Source organism: Muntiacus reevesi, chromosome 22, assembly GCF_963930625.1.
Source record: "Muntiacus reevesi chromosome 22, mMunRee1.1, whole genome shotgun sequence".
Taxonomy (NCBI): Eukaryota; Metazoa; Chordata; class Mammalia; order Artiodactyla; family Cervidae; genus Muntiacus; species Muntiacus reevesi.
Window position 1 is genome coordinate 22586252 of NC_089270.1, and position 22335 is coordinate 22608586.

At 40.4% G+C, this 22335-nt stretch overlaps 1 protein-coding gene across 2 annotated transcripts in view; it reads right to left on the bottom strand.

The window, feature by feature from the left end:
- The window catches only part of BMP2K (BMP2 inducible kinase), a 117012-nt gene extending 95427 nt beyond the window's left edge, over positions 1-21585 (bottom strand). For both annotated transcript variants that reach the window (XM_065914686.1, XM_065914685.1), the window contains exon 1: positions 21302-21585. In XM_065914686.1, the coding sequence (XP_065770758.1) occupies positions 21302-21461 (160 nt within the window). In that variant the 5' untranslated portion in view covers positions 21462-21585. The remainder of the gene's footprint in view (positions 1-21301) is intronic.
- Between the last annotated feature and the right edge of the window lie 750 nt (positions 21586-22335).

Here is a 22335-nt window from a genome sequence, read left to right on the forward strand (position 1 = left end):
AACCACCAGACAATTGAGCTCATTTCACAAGCTAGCAAGGTTATGCTCAACATCCTCAGCAGTACCTGAACAAAGAAGTTCCAGATATACAAGATGGGTTTCAAAGAGGCAGAGGAACCAGAGATTAAATAATCAATATTCACTGAATCATGGAGAAAGCAAGGAAATTTCAGAGAAACATCTACTTCTGCTTCATTGACTACACTTTAGTGTAGCGTTTGATTATGTGGATCACAACAAGCTGTGGGAAATTCTTCAAGAGATGTGAATACCAGACCACCTTACCTGTCTCCTAAGAAACCTGTATGTAGGTCAAGAAGCAACAGCTAGAACTGGATGTGGAACAACTAACTGGTTCAAAATTCGGAAAGCAGTATAACAAGGCTGTGTATTGTCATCCCACTTTTTTCACGTCTATGCAGAGTATACCATGTGCCATGCAGGGCAGGATGAATCACAAGCTGGAATCAAGACTGCCGGGAGAAACATCAACAATCTCAGATATGCAGATGATATTACTCTAATGGCAGAAAGTGAAGAGGAATTAAAGAGCCTCTTGATGAGGATGAAAGAGAGGAGTGAAAAAGCTGGCTTAAAACTCAACATTAATAAAACAAAGATCATGGCATCGGTCCCAACACTTCACAGCAAACAGAAGGGGGAGAAGCAGAAACAGTGACATTTTATTTTCTTGGGCTCCAAGATCACTGTGAACAGTGCCTGCAGCCATGAAATTCAAAGACATTTTTTCCTTGCAAGGAAAGCTATGACCAACCTGAAGAGTGTATTAAAAAGCAGAAACATTACTTTGCCAATAAAGGTCTGTATATTCAAAGATATAGTCTTTCCAGTAGTCATGTATGGATGTGAGAGTTGGACCATAAAGAAGGATGAGTGCAAAAGAATTGATGCTTTCGAACTGTAGTGTTAGAGAAGACTCTTGAGAGTCCCTTGGACTGCAAAGAGATCAAACCAGTCAATCCTAAAGGAAATCAATTCTTCAACATTCACTCGAAGAACTGATACTGAAGCTCCAATACCGAGGCCACCTGATGCAAAAAGCTGACTCACTGGAAAAGACCCTGATGCTGGGAAAGATTGAAGGCAAAAGGAGAAGGGGGCAGCAGAGAATGAGATGGTTGGATGGCATCAGCGACTCAACGAACATGAATTTGACCAAATTCCAAGAGATAGTTGAGGACAGAGGAGCCTGGTGTGCTGCAGTCCACGGTGTCACAAAAAGTCAGACACAGCTTACCAACTGAACAACAATATAAAACACTAATTACCATTTATAATGAAAAGAGACAACAGTTGCAAAGTCCTGGACAATGACATCATAAATCAGGAAGAGAGAAAGGTGATGCTACGTAGGAGTTAAGAGCATTCTACAGCTCTCGTAATATTCGTGCATTAAAGAAATATTAACTACAATCTTCTATTGTGGTGCCCAGCTCCTGTCATGTCTGACTCTTTGTAGCCCCATGGGCTGCAATCTGCCAGGCTCCTCTGTCCATGGAACCTTCCAAGCAAGAATATTGGAGTGGGTTGCCATTTCCTACTCCAGGGGATCTTCCTGACCCAGGACTCGATCGGCATCTCTTGCGTCTCCTTCACTGGCAGGCAGATTATTTACCACTGTGCCACCTGGGAAGTAGTCTTCTATTAAACAACTACTAAAAAAATAAGAGGGAAAAAAATATATAGCTTCCAATTAATGGGAGGTGGGATAATAAGACAAAGAGAACCTTAATCAATCCAAAAAGAGGGGGGAAAAAAGAATTTGTATAAAAGATAATAATTAACCAGCATTGTTTGATGAGTGAAGAGAAGTCAAGGGCAGAAGAAGAGACCAATTAGGAAGGAATTTCAGTATGGAGCCAAATTAGAAAGGAACTTCAGTATGAAGGAAATAAGTCTCAAACAGATACAGGAAGAGGATTAACACAAGGTTACTGGGACATTCATACATACACTCTCACACCCCCACAGAGCTACTTTAACAGTCCAGGCAAAAAAAAAGACATTTATAGAAAGGAGATGACAAACTCATCTCTTGTTTCCCACCTGTGTGACCATGAGTGGGCTTCCCTTCCAATGGAGTCAGGGAAGTTGTTGATTTGGTGAGAAGTTCAGGTTTTTTAGATCATGTCTACAACAGAGGCAAGGAGGAGTATACTACAGAGATAGAGATTTGGGGAATCTGGGTTTGTGAATAAATCCATAACACAGATACTGAGGGGGAGTAAAGGACAGGTAAAACACGAACACTAGGCAAATGAAAATGAGCTCTATGGGATGTTTTAACTCTATCTTAAAATATTTTGGACAACTGCCATTAGGAAAAAAAAATACTAAAAGAAAACTCTTCTTTAAAAAAACTTTTGAAATACTGTGTGTGTTAGTTGCTCAATTATGTCCGACTCTTTGCGACTTCATGGACTATAGCCTGCCAGGCTACTCTGTCCAGGGAATTCTCCAGGCAAGAATACTGGAGTGGGTAGCCATTCCCTTCTCCAGGATATCTTCCCAACCGAGGGATCAAATGCAGGTCTCCTGCATTGCTGGCTGATTCTTTATCTTGAAAGGTTTACAAAATCTTTAAAACATACTCATCCTCCAAAAACTTGTTTATAACTTCAGTATCAGATATTTATTGTAGATAAGCAAGGCAATTCAATCTAAATTCCATTAGCAAGTGAGTTCTTCCCCATTTTTTATTTTAGATACTTACAATATAAATTATATTTCTATTAAATGAAAATAGCTTTATTTCCAAGTTTTGAAGACAGTTGCAGTTCAAGCCATTCCAATTTACGACATTAACATGAAATGATCAGAGAAGGCAAAACCCATTTTTTTCAACACATAGAAATTAAGCTAACAACACTACACAACTTCTATCCATAACTACATTCCACTATCTGGTTAATTAAAGCAGAATTAAAATCATACATAACAGCTCTGGTTAGCAAAGAAAAAGCACAAAAAATGGTTATGACTGTGCATGAGACAGCTGGGAAGCATTGTAATTCCAAATCATTCAAAACAAGTAAGAGAAACATCTTCTTTAAAGTCACAGAAGATAGAGTGTACTGAACAGGATATGTTAACTTCTCCTGGCATTATCCCTTATCACTACACTGGCCCTAACATGTTGATGCTTATGCATGCACTTTGTCTAACGAGTTCAAAGTGTGCCAAGTAAACACAGCGCCTTCTGTAATTACTTCAGAAGAGGGGGAGGGAACTGCTGAGAAAAATCACCCCATGGAGCCAAAGTATCAGCAGAGGGCCAGTATCTATTACTTCAAGGCCTGATAGCAAAACCTTGGCTCAGAAAACAGATACATATTTAAACATTCTGTGTAAGCCTAAGAAAAGCACACTCTACAAGTTTCAAGTTGGTTTATCTTGATGTTACTAAACAAAAATAAGACTCAAACTGAAAGACTAGCGGTGTTAATTCCTCCTTTTTCTTAAAGACAGCTCAAATTTATCTCCTGATTAATTAGGCCTGTCAGGTCGAGTGGAGCATATTTTTCTCACGGGCCTCTAACACTCCCTGGGCTTAATATTCCATTGACTGAATCCGTATTTATCCTACTAATAGAAAACCATCCAGTGTTATCCAACTCAGTGCTTCCCAACCACCTGGCCAGCGCCCTGGGGAAATGAAGTGAATGACAGAGCCTGCTTTCAGCCTGAGCTGCTGACCAGCAGGGACCTCCAACCACAACAGGGCCACTGTGAGGACCGAGGGGAACCATCTGGGCACACCTACAACCCATCTGTGCATACTGCTAATGACCACAGAGCATTAAGGAAGAATTCGGTCAAACTCTTCCGATACTCAGCGATACGGCTGAACACAGCCTTACAAACATCTTATGCACTTTTAAGAGAAAAGCCAATCTTACCAATAGAAACTGTACACAAAACTCTTTAAATGCAGACACACACACACACACACACAAATATTGGCATCAGCAGCAGAATCTCCTCCCCAAAATCACGTAAGTGTATATAGGTTAGAAAAATGAATTCTCTATATACTTTGACTTATATTTTCATGTATTAGTACCACTACTAATACATGTATAGCCACTACTATCTAAGCTACTAAAACACAAAAGTATGACTACATTTTTAAATTATAAAAATCAAGGAATATACCATAGGGGTAATTTGCATAATACATATACACTCTCTGAAATCTGCACAATTTGTATATATGCAAATTTTCCTGAGGAAAGTATCTATAACTTCTCAAAGAAATATGCTATCCAAAAGTTTTTTTTTTTTTTTTTACTACTTCTACTGAAATATACAACTATAACTCTTCCAAATTCTGGCACACACACTCTCTGTGTGTGTGTGTGTGTGTGTGTGTGTGTGTGTGTGTGTGTGTGTGTGTGTGTGTGTGTGTATCTCCCCTTCCTTACACTGTATATGAACTGACCTTTGTTAGCCTCACATACCTTCTCTTTAAAAATGGATATAGTTCTGTTGTCATGTCTACTTAAGAACTGGTGAATACATTAAATTTGACAATGTAGAAGAAAGTTCTCTAGATAATTAGAAGTCTCTAACAAAATATGTCAATATGCAATAACTTTGTAATGTTTATCACTGGTATTTTTATCTGTTACAATGGTCTATAAAAAGATATTTAAAATTTCATTCAGAATAAGTACTATTAAAAAATTAAAACAAGTTCTGTCTTAAAAGCACTGATACCAAGACTTTAGTTTTCTCATTCAGCCTGTGGATCTTGAAGTCATGTAGGTTTATATTAGAATGTACTTTATCTGAAAGAGCATAATAATGTGTACTTCTGGTTAACAATGACTAAAGTGAAACTCTCGGGTAAGAGATTTCAGATTCCCACTGGAACTTTCCTAAAAATATTCCCACCTGAAGTAATCTGTTCAGAGACTACTGTTAGAAAGTCACACCTTTGAAAGTATATGATCACAGCTTTTCTAAGAACAAAGTCTTTTCAAAGTGAAGTAATTTATAGAAATGCAATAGGAAGAAAGCTAAGGAAACAAGTAAAACCAGTTATTTCCTTCCATGGTGAGGTTCTATATATACTAAACAATAGTTCTAAAAAATTTCCCCATGAACCATAAATTACTTGATGCACTGTCCCCCCTTGATCTTAAAGGACCTATGTAATAAAGATCAGCCTTTCTAACAGTCTAGGCAAGTTTCCCACAGGCGCCCAACAAGTACTATGTCCCCCTTTCCTTTGTTTCTTTCAAACAAAATCTAACAAGGTTTCTAGTAATCCTCACACATGACTTCAATAAAATAGAGATGCTATGCTCTTGGGAAGGAATGCCCAATACTATCAATATGCTCAACCCCAAGTTAACAGGCAGTTTTGAGTAATGTCAATCAAAATCCCAACACAACAGAATTATATGGAGTGCTTATTAAACTTGATGTTTTCCCAAAAGATCTCTAAACCTAAGATTAAATCTCTGGGATTTATGTCCAGAAATCTGTTCAACAGCACCCCAGGTAAAATTTAAGAACCCCTGCATTAGTCCTGCTGTCTCCTAATGATCAATCTGAAGGCCATTAATAAGACAGATATTCATCCTGAACTGCTCTGATCACTTCAGAGGGTGTTTCTCTCTCTCCCTCTGCTAGGAGGCTGGCTAAAGGAGAGCGAGACCGGTGGAGACAGCAGCACTGGCATCCCTTAAGAGCGCGCTGGCAATGCAGAACCCAGCCCCTACTCCCGATGCTCTGAGTCAGAAACTACTTAACAAATCCCCAAGTGATTCATATACTTATTAAGAGTTTGAGAAGCAGTGCATTAGAGAATAAGGCTCCCCAAAATTACTTTTAAAAAATTAATACACTTAATGTGAACCAGGCTTCCCTGGTGGCTCAGCTGGTAAAGAATCCACCTGCCAATGCGGGAAATGCAAGAGATGCTGGTTCACTGGTTCAGTCCCTAGGTTGGGAAGATCCCCTGAAGAAGGAATTGGCAACCCACTCCCATATTCTTGCCTGGAAAATTCTGTGGACAGAGGAGCCTGGTGGGCTACAGTCCATGAGGTCGCAAAAAAGTCAGACACAACTGAACGTGCACACACACACTCTAATGTGAACCAGCATTAGAGTACAAAGGAATATTCCTTTCACACTTCCCTGCTCTGTCACCAGTCCCTCGGACACCTCATCACAACTCCTGCTCAAAAGACTGAAATGAAGTAAAGATAAAAGACTATTTTAATAGTCCTTTCAGATACCTATGAATATTCTTCTCTGCTATTGCAGCAAAACATAACAAAAATTACTCATTTCTTAAAGGTTACTGCAACACGGTATCTCAAACCACATCACTGAATTTTTTGCACTCTTACATTAAAATCCAATGATCCATCTTATATTAGTAACATCATATATTAGGGAAATAACAGTTCATCGAGTTTAAGAAATCATGTTACCCTTTTTAAAAATTGTATTTGTAAACATTATCACCTATCTCCTCAGAAAAGCCTTTAAGTGGTAGAAAGCTATCAAGTTCACAGCAGCAGATACAAGTTCTCCAAAATTCTAATTTTCTTTTGAAAAATCAAACTCTGTCATTAATAACACTTGTTTTCCTTAAAGTGACAGTCTCACTTTATTTTTTGAAAAAACATGAGCGAAATATCCAGATCTAAGTGAATAACCATAGTTTGTCAAATCACTTTCAAATAAAAATAGTGTTCCATGAAAAAAGCAGCAGGTTCAGCACACAACTGAATCACCTAAGTGCTTTTCCTCAATTATACCACCATATACTTCACCATGAAGCAAGTGCTTTATGTATACATCCCATTTCTTCACATATTAAAAAGATGTGAACTTATGAACGGCCAATAATAAGCACATGAAAAGATGTTCAACGCCACTTATCTGGGAAAATGCACATCAAAACCACAATGATACACCACTTCACACCCATCTTGGATGGTCATTATAAAATTTTAAAAAGAAAAAAACAGAAAACAGCAAGTGTTGGTGAGGACATGAGAACTTAAAATGATATAGCTGGCCACTATGGAAAACAGGATAACAATTCCTCAAAAAATTAAACATAGAATCTTTCATACATAACGCAGCAATTCTGTTTCTGGGTCCATACCAAAAAGAAATGAAAGCATGGGCTTGAGCAGATATTTATACACTTATACTCAAAGCAGCGTTACTCACAATAGTCAGAAGGTGGAAATGACCAAACTGTGTCCACCGATGGTGACTAACAAAATGTGACATTCCATTCATGGATTCATGGATTACTCAGACTTAAATTCTAATACATGCTACAACGTGGAGGAACCTCGAAAACGTTATGGTAAGTGAAACAAGCCAATGAAAAAGGGCCATTACTGTATGATTCCAGTTATATGAGGAAGTTAGAATGGTCAAATTCACAGAGTCAGTAAGTAGAATAGTGGTCACTGGGATTGGGGAAAAGGAAGAATGTGGAGTTAGTGCTTAATGGATACAGAGTTTCAATTTGGGAAGATGAAGAAGTTCTGGAAATGAATAGTGGTGATGATGGCCTAACAATGTGAATGCCACTGAACTATAAACTTAGAAATAGTTAAAACGGTAAATTTCATGTATATTTTACCACAATCAGAAGAAAAAAAAAAGACACGTACTTCTGAGATTGAGAAAAGACTTTTTACATCGTCATCAAAAACATTACGAGAAAATGGCTTTAAAAAAAGAAAACAAAACTGAGCACATGTGACATGAAGAACACCATGACTACTAATACATTTTGGTGCCACCTGTGCAGATTCATGGTAAAGCAGTTTTAACTAGCACTGCTTTCAAACTGCCAGTGAAAATGCCAATAAAGTGTAAAAGGCAATTATGTCTTAAAAGTATTATGAAAATAATTTTGACCTGATAGACCCCACCAAAAGGTTTTGAGGACCCATCCCCCTGGAGCCCACAAACAACACTTGGAACATCATTACTGAAGCCTACTCTTTCAGAAGTCAGTGACGGAAGGAAGACATGCAAAGGACCATGAAAAAGTTTTATTTTTGTTTTGTCTTTTAAAATGAGAGATAGAAACTAATATGTTGAATAGACAGAATAAGTAATAAGGCACAAGTAGAACCAGGTGGCGGGGGGGGAGAGTCTAAAGTTGGAAGTAAAAGAGAGATCCATATTAGAGGTAGATGGGGGATGGGCAAGGTTGTATTTTGCCTTTAAAAAGGCTCTAAGTGATTGAAATGTAATGTACAGCATGTGACAAGAGTTAATAATCCTGTATGTATATCTGAAAGTTGCCAAGAGAATAGATCTTAAAAGGTCTCATCAGAAGGAAAAAAGTTTATAACTGTGGGGTGATGGATAGACTTATCACAATGTATACAAATGTGGACTCATGTTGTATATCTGAAACTAATATAATGCTACATGTCAACTCTATCTCAATTTTTTTAAAAAACCTCTCTACTTAAAAAAAATACAAACACTAAATAAATGTTTCTTGATAATGATGGTGATAATCCCATAGTTTAATAAAAATATTAAGAAATTTTCTTTTAATATTTTTAAATCATAGATCAAGGACCATTCCATTCTAACTTTCCACTTGCATGTGTATAAAAATATGCCACATATCACAGAAGTAATGTCATGTCATTTTTAAGAAAATTCGTATGATGTCACATGACCTTATTTCCTGCAAAGACTCAGAAATGTAGTATTTTCAGGTTTAAGACAAATGTATACATGCTACGATCTAAAGATAAAAATTTGAAAGATCCTGTGTCTTTTCTTTTTATTTTGAATAAACGCAGCACAAATTGGTTAAATGAAATGCAAAAGGGGATTTGATATTATAGTACATTAGACTCTAAGCTTTAAAGTTCCCATAACCTTGAACTAAGAACAGAAGGAGGTAGGGGGTAAGAAGTCACCTGTTTCTCTTCTTTTCACTTTCTTTCCTCCCTACCAGGAGGTCCCAGATATTGCTAAGCTAGATTCACATGAAGATGCTAAAGTGATGTGATTTTATCTTACCTTACAGTTCACAAACACATTATTTCACTCAGGGCTGAATCTTTCCAAACTGAGATAAGACTAATTTGGGGGAAGGTGTAATTTTAAACCTTTTAATGTTGATTCTGACACCTTAGACAACTGCAACACATGGTTTCATGGCCTTAGCAAAGTGAAAAAACTTTAACTCAAAAATGTTTGGGAATACCTCCTTCCACCTCAGACTCCTCAGGTACCCATTAATACTCCAGCTGCCTCCAGAATATTAAAAGTCCTCTGATCCCTTAAGTCTGCTCAAAGTCCCACTCCAACCAAAGGCCAAAATTTGAATGTGTACAAGAGCCAATTAAAGAGCCCACATGTAATGGGAAGAGTGCTAAGTTGAAGTCCTGAGACCTGAAGTCTGCCCTCCACAACCAACACTAACAGTGTGACTTCGGGCTCATCCCTTACTCTATTTTCTCACAGTTAAATAAGGGAACTAAAATTGGATAATTGCTGCAATTACAGGAGATTTAATGAGGCTCTAGCATTTTAAAAGATAGACTGTTAGTCCAGCACCACCAACTCCATTTAAGAGACCACTTGGGGATACTCTCTGAAGGAAGCTGGGAAGGCCTTTGCCTTCATGCAGATTCTTGTACGCCACCCACCACTCCATCCCTATATTTAGTCTTCCAAAAAAGCAAAACTCAACAGAATTGACCGCAGAATATCCATAATGGCCCACCATAACCTTTTAAAATACATGTAGCTTTTATTAAGACAGCTACTATTTTAAAGTGAGGACAAGTTTGAACCTTAACTCTGTAAACAGGAGTTTCTCATGCTAGAAATTTATGGGCCATCAAAATAGTTACATCCAACTCTGAATAAGATGAATTCATACAGCACCTTGCAAACTCACTTCTAACATAATACTACGGGCAAAATGCCATACACAAACACATGCTTTCTTTCAATCCAAGGATTTGCAACATTTCTCAAGTCCCACTTCAGTGAGCTGAAGAACAAAGCTGTAACAGCTAGTTCACTGGATTTTAAATACATGCATATAAACTATCAATTTGGATTGAGATCCTTAGGATTTTATAAATAATATTTTATTAAAAGATAAAAAATAAACAAAGTTTTAACAATCTGGTTAACTATTCACCAGGATTTGAACTAGGCTAGTTGGAAAATAAAATCCTCTTTAGGTCTACATTTCTGCACTACAGCACCAGCACTAGTTAACAGTCTTAAAAACTTCTGTCACAGATCACAAAACAGACCATTAAAAACCTAAGCACAGCTGAACACATACTCATCCCACTTCTGGAAAAATAACTCAAAATCCATGTCCTACTGATCATGAGTCAGTGGCATCTTTTTTGTTGCTGTTACACAAAGAACAGACAGACCATTAATATTCAGGAGGAGAGATTCTGTTATGCAGGAAAGAGAATGAAAAAGTGGGTCATGGTCAGTGATGCATAATCCTACTCCCTAGAAAAATAGTCCTGAAAACATTCATTAAGTAAAATAGTTTACTGTATTATAAGTACTAATATCTTAATGATTCCAGAATGAATATCAAAATTTAGACTAACCACTGACCACCTCATTCAAAAGACAATAGTTAAGGATGTAAAAACCTCCATCAGCTCGAACGATGGCCAAGTCACACACACGCACACCAAAAAAGAAATTTTTTTAAATCTAAGGAAAACAAGTAAATACAGCAATTAGGCAAGGGAAGGAGTGTGTTAGAAACCTCTCTTCCAGAAAACCAAAGAAGAAGGACAAGAATGCTAAGGGTGGTAATGATGAGTTACTAAGAAAACTGCATAAAGACTTAGTTTGCTACCCTCTGATCTCTTATGCTAAGGCTTACAAATTTCCCAATCAAAAAAAAGTCAATGTTTCTCCACTAGAAAATGAGCACCTCCAATATCACAGACTAATTAGAGAGGTCCTCCAAAGAAATGATCATATGTTCCTTCAAGCAAAGCATTAAGGAGATGCCTCTCTTGCTAATCTCTCCTTCTCTTAGATTCCAGCTGTCACATTAAACCTTGGTACTATCAGTCACGGAAGAGAAAGCCTTAGCCACTTGATGATTTCCAACATTGATACTTCCTTAAGATTCGTTACTCAGAGCACATACACTAGGCCTCTTCAGCTCACTCTCTCTGTCCCACAGTCGTGGCTTTCTTAAAGATGACATGGGTCAGGGGAATTTCGGCTAGAGTATTTCTGAGAGTCATACCTAATAAGAGCAGCACAGTACCCACTAAACAAAGATGCGCTATTTGTGTAATCATAACAGAAGTAAAACAGGCTAGAAATTCACAAATAAATCTGGTTGTGTTTTTTTATCTATCTAGACAACACTGTACCTACATCATTATAAATGTATCTACTTATTTTAATTTCTATAAAGGGACATAACTTGAAAAATAGGGCCAATCTGTTCCTAAATATCAACTGAACAACAGGATACATCAAGTCTAGTTTGCTATCCAACTGTTTAACAATAAATTTTTACAGGCCTTCGGACTGTTTTCAGTTCAATACCTCAATCTCTTACATGTATCACAAGTATAGCACTGCAAGAGATAAATGATGAATATAAGCCAAATTTTAAAGGAGCTTTTAATCTTGCAGTAGAGGAAACTTTTTATCAGGAATTTTCTTGGAATAGAACAAAACCATGTAAAATAAGTGCAACATGAGAAACAGGTGCCACACAAGGCATCAAAGGAAGACATAACTGCACTCATTTGGTTGCACACAGGGTTTCATGGAAAAATAAAGATTGCAACTAATTAACGGTATATTAAATGAGTGCTGCAAGATCCAATTTCAACAGACCTGGAGAGGCAGGTATCTGCATTCAGGAAAATATAACAACATAAACTGAAAACCAGGAATGATAAGGCACAAAAGAAGTGTAGGAGACAGAAGCAGATGTGCAATAGCGACATACACCCAGGGGTGGAGTGAGAGATGAAGGCTGGAAAGGGGTTTGGAGTCACGTTACAGAGGACCTTGAATCCCACAGTACTGAGTCTGCATTTCACTTGCTTAAGCATGTAAGAGGGTGACAAAATCAGAAGTCCACTTCCAGAAGAACAAATTAGAAGAAATATAAGAAATATAGAGTTGCTTTGATGAGTAAAGAGCCTAAAAGGGGAGGAATAGTCCACATGAGAATGTATTTCTTTAAGAAGTATTAGGGACCCAAACTAGAGCTGACAGCAATGGAAACAAAAAGTAACGAGTTCTTCACACATAACACAGTTAAACTTTTTATCCATAAACTTGCTCAGAGAAAATATTACTATAACCCTCCCTCATATATTCTTTGTAAGCAAAAATTTGTAAAACGGGTTTCTTTACTTCCAGATACCCTTCAAAAAACATATATAGACCAATCACTGGGAGAAAACAAATCATTAAAATGACAAAAGCAGCAACTAAGGTGCCAAGGCCCTTGAAATTGAACTGGGCTCTGAAATGCCATGGTATTTTACCTGAGCATCACTAACACACAAGGTAACTTCTTATAAAAGACTCTTTCCCAATGATTAAGAAATGGCTTTATACCATGTAATAAGAAATAAACCGCTACCCTATACTGAAATTTGCCAAAGAATACAAATGTATGATAACTACACACAATCCTTTCATTACGATCTCAATCCTAAAACTGCTCATTAGCCCTCCTTTTCCACACTCTGCTCTTATCGGCAGGAGCAGTAAGATTCAGTTACACAGACAGAATCAGCGAAAGTCAAAACAGAAAAAGATGTTACAGCTTTATCTTGACCCACTTCATTATTTTCCTTGAGGAAACTGAGGTCAAAATGTCACAATGTGAGTTAGTGGCATTAACTGGGATTAGCAGATGGTCTAACTCCCAAGTTTCACCTTTTTTTTTTAATAGCTGCCTCCAAGAAGGCATCATTTCAAAATTTAAATTTAAAACAGGAAAACTAGTAGCAACAAATATTTCACATTTTAAAACAATATCCATTGCAAAGTGCCTCTCCAAAGGTTACATCCCAAACTATGCCCTCAAGGTTACTGGAATTCTAGGACAAACCTAAAATTCCATAAACAAAGTCCCTCTATGAAAAGGCTTGACAACCACTTTCCTAAGTCTTGAAACACAGCAGAAATGTGCTGACTGATCTCAACTGTAAAGATGATACAGACTGAGACAATCTCCAAATTAACTAAGCACCCAACTATTTAAAACAGCTCAGTCATTAACCACTCAACATCCCAACCGAGTCCCCTAAAAATAGTGGCTTGTGGGTACATAAATGGTTCACCAGATGGATGCAGGATAAAAATCAAGGAATGAGCAGCCTCAAGCCCTTGCAGATGAAACCTCGTGCAGCTTTGAAACTGCCGTTCATACTCTTAATTTCAGAATTCCAGATCAAGGCTTTAATCATTTGATAGCTACCAAATGTGTTCTAACAATGTGTATGTTCTACTTTGAGTTTGACAACAAAAGGAAAAAAAAAAAACAAAAACAAGGAGAGAAGGGGTAAAAAAGAACCCCAGATAATACACAAGATCAGTAAAGAACACCAAAGATCAGGAATCAAAGGAAGGACAGACATCAATTCTACCTTCTAGTATGTTCCTTAATACTTCTAACACCAATTTTCTATCCTTCCCTCCTGTGAACTCCATAATGGAAAGATAGTAACAAATATTAATTTATCCCCATTATTGTTAAAATAACCAAAGACAACCTTTCCAATTTGCTCAGCATGAAAATGTCAGTACTAACCCCACAAAGTTGACTACAGCTAAAATCACAGAAATTTGACATATCAGTGCAATTTAGCACCTTTACTGGAGATAAATGGGCTTCCCAGGTGGCTCAATGGTAAAAAATCCACCTGCCAATGCAGGAGACGTGGGTTTGGTCCCTGGGCTGGGAAGCTCCCCGGAGAAGAAAATGGTAACCCACTCCACTATTCTTGCCTAGGAATCCCATGGACAGAGGAGCCTTGCAGGCTACAGTTCATGGGGTCTCAAAGGACATGACCGCAACTGAGCTCACACACATTGGAGGTAAATGTACAATTTCCACTACATATTTTTGAAGTATTAGAAATTTAGTGTTAGTATCCTGTCCTTGAATACACTGCCACATCTAAAGAAAATATATCAGCGATCAAAATTACATCCTAGGAGCTGTCCCTACAATGATAACAGAACCCAAAACAGAAGCATGTGTTAACAGGATTCTATGTAATACCCTTTGCTGCAAATTACTTTCACATTATTGGGAAAGCACATACTGCTATCAAGGTCAAAATTCTATATAGCTAACAGGAACCTACAAATTATATGTGGCTGAATGCCATATAATAATTATCTGATCAAAATGATTTGGAATTTTTACAAACATGTGACACTTCAGGATAAATGTACCACCTAATCTAAAAGCAGGTTACTACAATGCCAGAATCAAATTTCACTGAAAGCTTACAACTAAATCTGAACCAGAAACTAATCCATATTTACTGAGAGATTTGGCATGCGCTGTTAGGTACCATCACAAATTATCTTGTCAATATCACACATTACCTATTGATTTTCATACTAGGTATCAGCTATGTGTTACAGTTTAATTTCAACAACAACTGAAAATTACTGCACAGGACTAAAGATACAGAGATAAATAAATAAGACCCTGTCTTCAAAATACTCTCCATCAAAAAAAAAAAAAAGACTGTCAAAACCAAGTGCAGAATATAAAACAATTTCACAATGGCATGTAAAAATGCTTTTCTTTTTTTTAACTCGGCCACTTTTGCTAAATAAAGAAAAATATAATGTCAACAGAGAAAGATGACTTAAGGGGGCATCCATGTTATTCTTTCTTTGCTGTTTCAAGGAAGCTAAATGAAATGCCACTTTGCAAATTTGTCTTCACCAAAAGTAGAAAATTCAGGGTTGCCAGGCCTAAGCAGAAGACCTCTGAGGGGACAAGAACTAAAGAGTCCTCCACTGGTACTTCTTAATTTGCAAATTAGGTCCTAAATTCTACTGAAAAATTCTGGTTTCCCAAAAAAAAGTCAAAAATCATTTCCTTTGAAAAGTATTTGAATGCCTCTGATGACGCAATTTTTGTGACACAAAAAACAATTAATGCAGAGTCCTTCTGGCCTCCAGAATTTCACTATCTGCTAGGGGTGTTGAGACAGGAACAATAATTAATCACCTGTTTCCAAGTGCTTACATAATTATATCTCAAGACAAAAGATTAAATGTGGTAAGAGAAGAAAAAGCAAACAGCTACAAATGTCCACAGGAAGAAGGGAGTGATCAGAGCCAGCACTTAGGAAGCTAGGGTTAGAGACGCAGAGTGAAAAGCAAACAGGAGATTCAACCCGGGAACCAGGAGGGAAGCACCCTGTGGCTGGAGCAAAGAGCGTTACCAGAAAACAATCACAGCTAAGTTTCACCAGGGAGGTGGAATGACTGAGCACGCGCAATCATGAACTTGCTGTTTAGTCGCTAAGTTGTGTCTGACTCTTCTGCAACACCATGGACCGCAGCCTGCCAGGCTCCTCTGTCCATGGGATTTCCCAGGCAAGCATATCGGAGTGGGTTGCCATTTACTCCTCCAGGGGATCTTCTCAACCCAGAGATTGAACCCTTGTCTCCTGCATTGGCAGGAGGATTCTTTACCACTGAGCCACCAGGGAAGCCCATTATAATCACAAATGCCTGGCCAAAAAATGTAACCAAGTAAGATGACTTCTCAAGGACACAACTGTTCCCTCCCTCCCTTCACTCCTCAGTTTCAAGGCATCAGATTCTCCTGTATTCCTCTGCCTCTCTCGCAGCTCCTTTTTAGTCTTCTCAGTCTCTGCCTACTCTTAAAGTATGGTTCTCAAGGCATGCTTCCTGGACCAGCAGTATCTGCACCGATGAGCAAGTTGGTAGAAATGAAAATTACGGGCTCTGCCCAGCCATACAAAATCAAACTCTGGATGTCAGGCTCAACAAACTGTGGTTTACCAAGCTCTCCAAATAAATGATTCTAATAAACTCTATGTTCCACAGGAGTCCTTCATGACAGCCTTGCCCTTCCCATTTTGCACGCTCTCCTACACCCATCCTATCCCAGAGCTTAAAGTAACAGTCAAATAAATGCTCACTAATCCCAAGTACCTGTCTCTAAGCCCAACACCTTTGCTGAGTACCAGACCATATATTCAGCCTCCCACTTGACAAGTATTTCCTCCCAGATTTCTCAACTAAACATGTCCGGAATTACTGGATATTCTTCCAACCTCCACCCCCAGCCCCCAAATTCTGTTCCTTCTCTACTCTTCCCATCTCAATCTCAGAGCACCTCCATCCAAGAGGTGCATGAGCAAGTCATTCTTCACACTTCCTACAACACCCATCTCCATGTAATCCACACCAGGTCCTCCCATTCAAGCATTAGTAACATTAGGCTCCATCCCCACTGCCACCCTCTTAACTAATCATCTAATTTGTATACCTCTCAAACACCACAGGGCAAACACCATGATCTTACGAAAACACAAATCAGAGCATGTCACAGCCCAAATTTAAATCCTTCACTGGCTTCCCAACGCATTTTCAGGTAAAATCTAAATGCCCAACATGTCATACAAAGACCTAGATCCTAGTCTCTGCTCCAATTTCATCCTGGTCCTTCTTTCACATGATTCATTCACTTCGGTCGATGGTTCCAGACTTACTTCAGTTTCTGAAACTCTTCGCTACAGAGGAATTTCTCTCTTCATAACAAACTCCACACCATCCCCACCTTCACACCTCTGCCTTTACTTAACCCTCCTCAAACTTCAGATTTCTGCTAAAACGTCAAAAAAAGGGGGGGGTTGAGGGGGTTTCCCAATCCACCAATATAAACTGAATCAGTTATTCGCTCATAAAACCCTATGCTTTCTTGTCACAACAATTATCTAAACTGCTAACTACATTAACCTGACTGATTTTATCATCTACACTAGACTATAAGTTCCATAAGGCCAAAGAAATATCTGTTTTGTTCTCCTAGTACACAGCTTGGCATTTTTTTAAAGAAGGCATTTCATAAATAGTTAGGGAATAGGAACAGTTGCTGATAACTTTATTAAATCCTCCCCTTCTGCTGTCTCTCTTATCTCTTAGGAACTTTAACTTACATGTTACTGGGTAGCTACAGATAATTCCTGCATGAAACATCATGCTTAAATACATCATTTTTCTTACTGATTTATATTGTAAAATCAGAAGTACTTTACATTCATTTTACAAAAACGATGTAATTTCTGTAAAATTAACAATGAGAATTAGTTGGCACCTAGGCCATATTCACCTTACTCCAAGCAGTTAACTCTGAAAGAGTTACCAAGCTACTTTTACAGAAATCTGTAGTAAATTTTTTTTTCCAATTTCTGACATTCAATGTGGTACCCTAAAACTGTATTTCCCCAACAACACCTCCCCATGCCCATGTCAGAAAGTCCTATGCACCCAATCATATTCAAAATATCATTCCTATCCAGCCCCATAATCTCATGGTTAGATTATGTCAACAAATCATGGATGGTGCCCTGTCCTCTACGCTGCTCCCCATTTAAGTCCACTTTCTACCAAAGACATTTAAGGCGAAAAGTCCCCTACTGGAGAACCCACCCTTCCCATTATCAATCAACATTAAATTCTTCTGACTAGACTGAAGGCATGTTATCCAAAAGTGGCCCTATGTTTTATTAAAAACTTGGAAGGTGACACTGACTTATATGTGCTTGACAATTTGATACTGTTTCAAGCTAAAATTTACATAGAGCTCTAGCTCATTTCTACAGCCTAACCTAAAACTGAACTTGCATTCCTGAAACTAAACAAAACTGTTTTCTGAGGAAAACCATGAAAATGCCTGTCCTATCAGTTGTTTCATCTTTTAGCAAAAACTAAAAAGGTGCAAGTTCTCAGCATTTTCCAACACATATATTCTTAACTAAAAAGAGATTACGATATGAAGTGTATAACATTTCAGAAGGAAACTACACCAACACACAACATAAGTATACCCCTAAGAATCTAGGTTTTTAAATTATAATAGACTATATAAAATGTATATGTGCACGTGTATCTTCACATACAGCTGATCTTCATTATTTGAGTTCGTATTTGTAAACGTGCTTACTTGTCAAATTTGTACCCCTGAAATCAATACAATATCCCAAAGTCAAAACAATGGCACTTTCGTAGTCATCTGCAGACTGCGCAGTGGCGAAAAATTTGAGCAGGCCAGCCGCCATCAACGAGGTATTACTCTGCCTTTTTTCAGCTCTCATACTGTAAGCAAGGGCCCTTTTCAAAGTCTATACCGAGTCATGTTTTTCTCGTTTTTGTGGTTTTTACTGATGATTCTGTTGTTTAGTGCCAAAATGCTGTCCACCTAGCATTCCTTAGAGCAAGAAGGCTATGATGTCCCTTACAGAGAAAATCTGTGTGTTCGCTAAGCTTCATTTAGGCACGAACTACAGTACTGTTGGCCATGAATTCAATGTTAATGAGTGAACAATATATATACTAAACAAGGTGTCTTGAAACAGAAACACACATAAAACAAGGTTTATATTGACTGACTAGCAAAAATGTGAACAGAGACTTGTGGTACCCTAATACTGTATTTCCCCTAGGCACAATGATTCCATATTTGCTAAATCACTGTTGATGACAATGTTATAGAACATAAGCTCTATGAATAATGAGAATCAAATATGTACATGGGGAGGGAGACAGGTAGCCCTCCCACCAGCTTGACTGAGGACTCAAAGACACTGCAGAAGTCATTCTGAGCAGCAGCATGGCAAAACACTCAGGACACAGCATCCGGAGTCCTGGCTGCATTTAAACAACACTGACAGAAAAAAACGTAAAACTTACTAAGCTTGTTTTTTGCTATCTTTGCTTCTACCTTTTTCCCACTCAATGGTTAAACCTCTCCCCAGTTCAGGTGTTCTAAACTCTAACGCCTTTTCGTAAGCACTTGCCATTATCTTACAACTGGGCAAATACATCTGTAAATTAAAGGAATGATCATTCTTGAATGTAAACCACATTTGTGCTTAAACATCTACACTGTGACATATTTGGAAAGAAAAGAGGATATGAAGCATATGAAATGACAATATATCGTCAGAATCAAAGAGTAAACCGAATATAAATAATTTCAGTTGTGTGTGTGCTGCAAAGAGAAGAAATACACAAGAGAACAAGACCAAGGACTCAGCCTTCCCTCCACAGAAGGCCCAAAGCCTAAGTCCAAGAGCTGGGATGTTGGGGGGCGGGGAGGGGCGGCGAGTGGGGGGAGTAGTGCCATCTTTCAAAAGAGTTTGTTCAAAGCTTGCTTCCTCCTAACACTTGACTGACTGCAGATTTTTCCAAGAGAAATGACAAATTATGGCAAAAGGCAGTGGAACATTAACAGTGACATTAGTGATTGAAAAAAAATTTTTTTTTAATTTTTTTGTGTGTGGTTGAGCACTCCTCTTTTGAAATTTTTTTATTTGCATTTTCCAAAATTACTTTTTGTTGAAAATAGCTTGCTCAGAAGTAATCATAGGACATGCATGGAGCAGTGGCAAAAGCTACAAATCCGAAGACTAGTTTCATGAAAAGTTGATGATTTCCTTCTATTAAATAAAAGACTCATCTGGGGTTTAGTGAAATGAAGTGAGTGTAATATTACTCAAGTCACACTCGAATTAGTTACTACAGTTCAAAAGACAGAAGTACAGCATGTGAGTTAACAGCCATGTCTTCTGAAGACCTACAGCTCAAGCTGCAACTCAAACATTTGAAATTCCTGTAAAATAATGCGATAGGAACTTTCACAGCGTAGTAAATCTGTCTGTCAACACCCATTACCATACACTCATTATTTGACAAGCTAAGGATCCTCCTCCCACCTCTCTAAGGTTCAGCCAGGCTCATTACTAGGGGCAATAGCTTGCCAAACAATGCATCCATCCCTGAACCATTCAAATCTTCTTTCTTTAGAATATTTAATAGACAATAACCTTCCATTCTTCCTCTTGTACTCATTTGCTATTGTTTACAGCATTTCAAAAAGCACAAGTAGAATCTCAGTCTACTGTCTCCAAACCACATCAACAACTAGCTCTCAGAACCAAAACTACTGTCTTTGATTTCTTCTCTCTTAATCTTGGAACTTAAAAGGGCCATTTACCAACAAATTTGGAGAAAGAAACGGCAACCCACTCCAGTATTCTTGCCTGGACAATCCCATGGACAGAGGAGCCTGGTGGGCTACTGTTCATGGGGTCACAAAGAGTCGGACTCAACTGAGGGGCTAAGCACACCAACAAATTATTTCCTGAGAAGTATTTATTTTTTCCGTAATATCATTCTGCAGTTAAAAACTCAAAAGCCAATAAAACACGCGACAAAACAAGAGATATCTCCTACAAGCCGATTATGCACGATACACAAAACTAAAGTGTAGGATCTTTTTTTTTTTTTAACAGGGTAAACTTTTCTGTAAGCAGCTTTGCAACTGTTGACATAAGCCGGTAAAGATAATGAACAAAACTTCTCAAGTGAAAGTTAAGCTTTCATACCGCCTTTTCAAGTACTATCAAAGATTCGTCCTGCAAGGACATGACCAGCAACCGGTCTCAGAGAGAAGATTCTAAACAACAAAGAGGGCTTCAAGTTTACCTGCTCCCCCAATGGCAACCCACTGACTGAAATCTGGGGCAAAGCATCACCTCCAGCACGCGCACACACAGAAATAAATTTGTTTTTCAACTGATGACTGAGCAGGAGCAAACCCAGGCGAACACCCGGGGCTGCGGGGTCCTGAGCCCTGCGGCGCGGGTGGAGAGGCTAGTGCAGGACAGCCGCCGGAGCGGGGAGCCCCACTCCTGCTCGATCTGAACCTCTAATGAGTCACTGGTTCAATCATGACACCGCAGCCCTCACTAAGATGTTTCCTATTTATCTCCCAGCCTCAAGAGGGAGTGAAAATGACAACTCGTACTGAAAGTACCGTGCACGGGTCAGAGCTGCCGGCGGCGAGAAAAGCCGACTTAGGCGCGAGCCCCCGCCGGCCTGGCCGAGAAAGCAGGAAAGAGTGAGCCGCGAGGGCGCGGAAAGAAGCGGGAGAGAACGGGAGAAGCTACCGCCACACCCCAGCCCTCCCTCACCTGCCTGCCCGAGCCTCCCCGGGCGCCCGTACCTTCGGCCAGCGACTCCTCCAGGGTGACCTGGTAGCGGCCGACCGCGAACACCCGGACCCCCACGGACGAGCTACCGGCCCCGGCCCCGCCGGCCCCGCCACCCGCCGCTCCGCCGCCGCCGCCGCCCTCCGACTTGGGCATTCGAGAGAACTTCTTCATGGTCCCGCCGGCGCGCTGGAGGGCGCGGGGCGCGCGTAAGGGCGAGCGAGAGGGCGAGTGCCCGGCCCGGCGCGCGCGGCCGGGGCGTCCGCGAGGGGTCACCGCCCCTCGCCTGTCCGAGCGTCCGTGCGCGCTGCGGCCCGCCGAGCCTCACATTCCGCGCGCCCCGAGCGCACTGCCCCGGCCCCGCCGCCCGCTCCGCGGCTCCGCTGCAGCTGCCGGGCTCCCGCAGAGGGCGGCGAGGAGGGCGGGGACGGGGCGGGGCGCGAGGGGGCGGGCCCGAGTGCGGGAGCGACGCGGCCGCCTCCGCCAGTGCCTCGGGCGCCCTCGCCGCCGCGCTAGGCGCCCGGAGCGCGAACCCCGGAGGAGGGCGCCAGCGGGGGAGAGGGCCAAGGGGGCGGGGCGGCCGGTCCCTCCGAGGAGTGGGCTGGACCACTCAGGCCTCACCCCCGCTGGACCGCACCGCCGCCGCCCCGGCCGAACCTGCGCCGCCCGCCACTCGCGGCCGTTGGCGGCGCGGCGCCCCTGCCAACCGCTCACTGAGGCAAGGCGCCCCGCGCAGGCGCGTTGCCTGCGCCGCCGGAAGTGACGGTTCCGGCTCTTGTCACGTGGAGGGGGGAGGACGGGGGAGGCGATAGTGGGGGTTGGGGACGAGGGCGAGGTCCGGAATCCCGGGTCTGGGGTCCCGGCCGGGAGGATTCAGGCCTGATTCCTGGGGTCCCCGCTTCGAGCAGGGAGGTGGTCAGGGGACCGCTTTTGGCTCTGGCTGTGCGGCGAGGTCTACCATCGCCGCTGGAGGTTGGTATGTCACTCGGGGGCTTAAAAATGCCGCCAACAACTTCACCCCTGCGAAGGGACTTTTCTCCCTGCATTT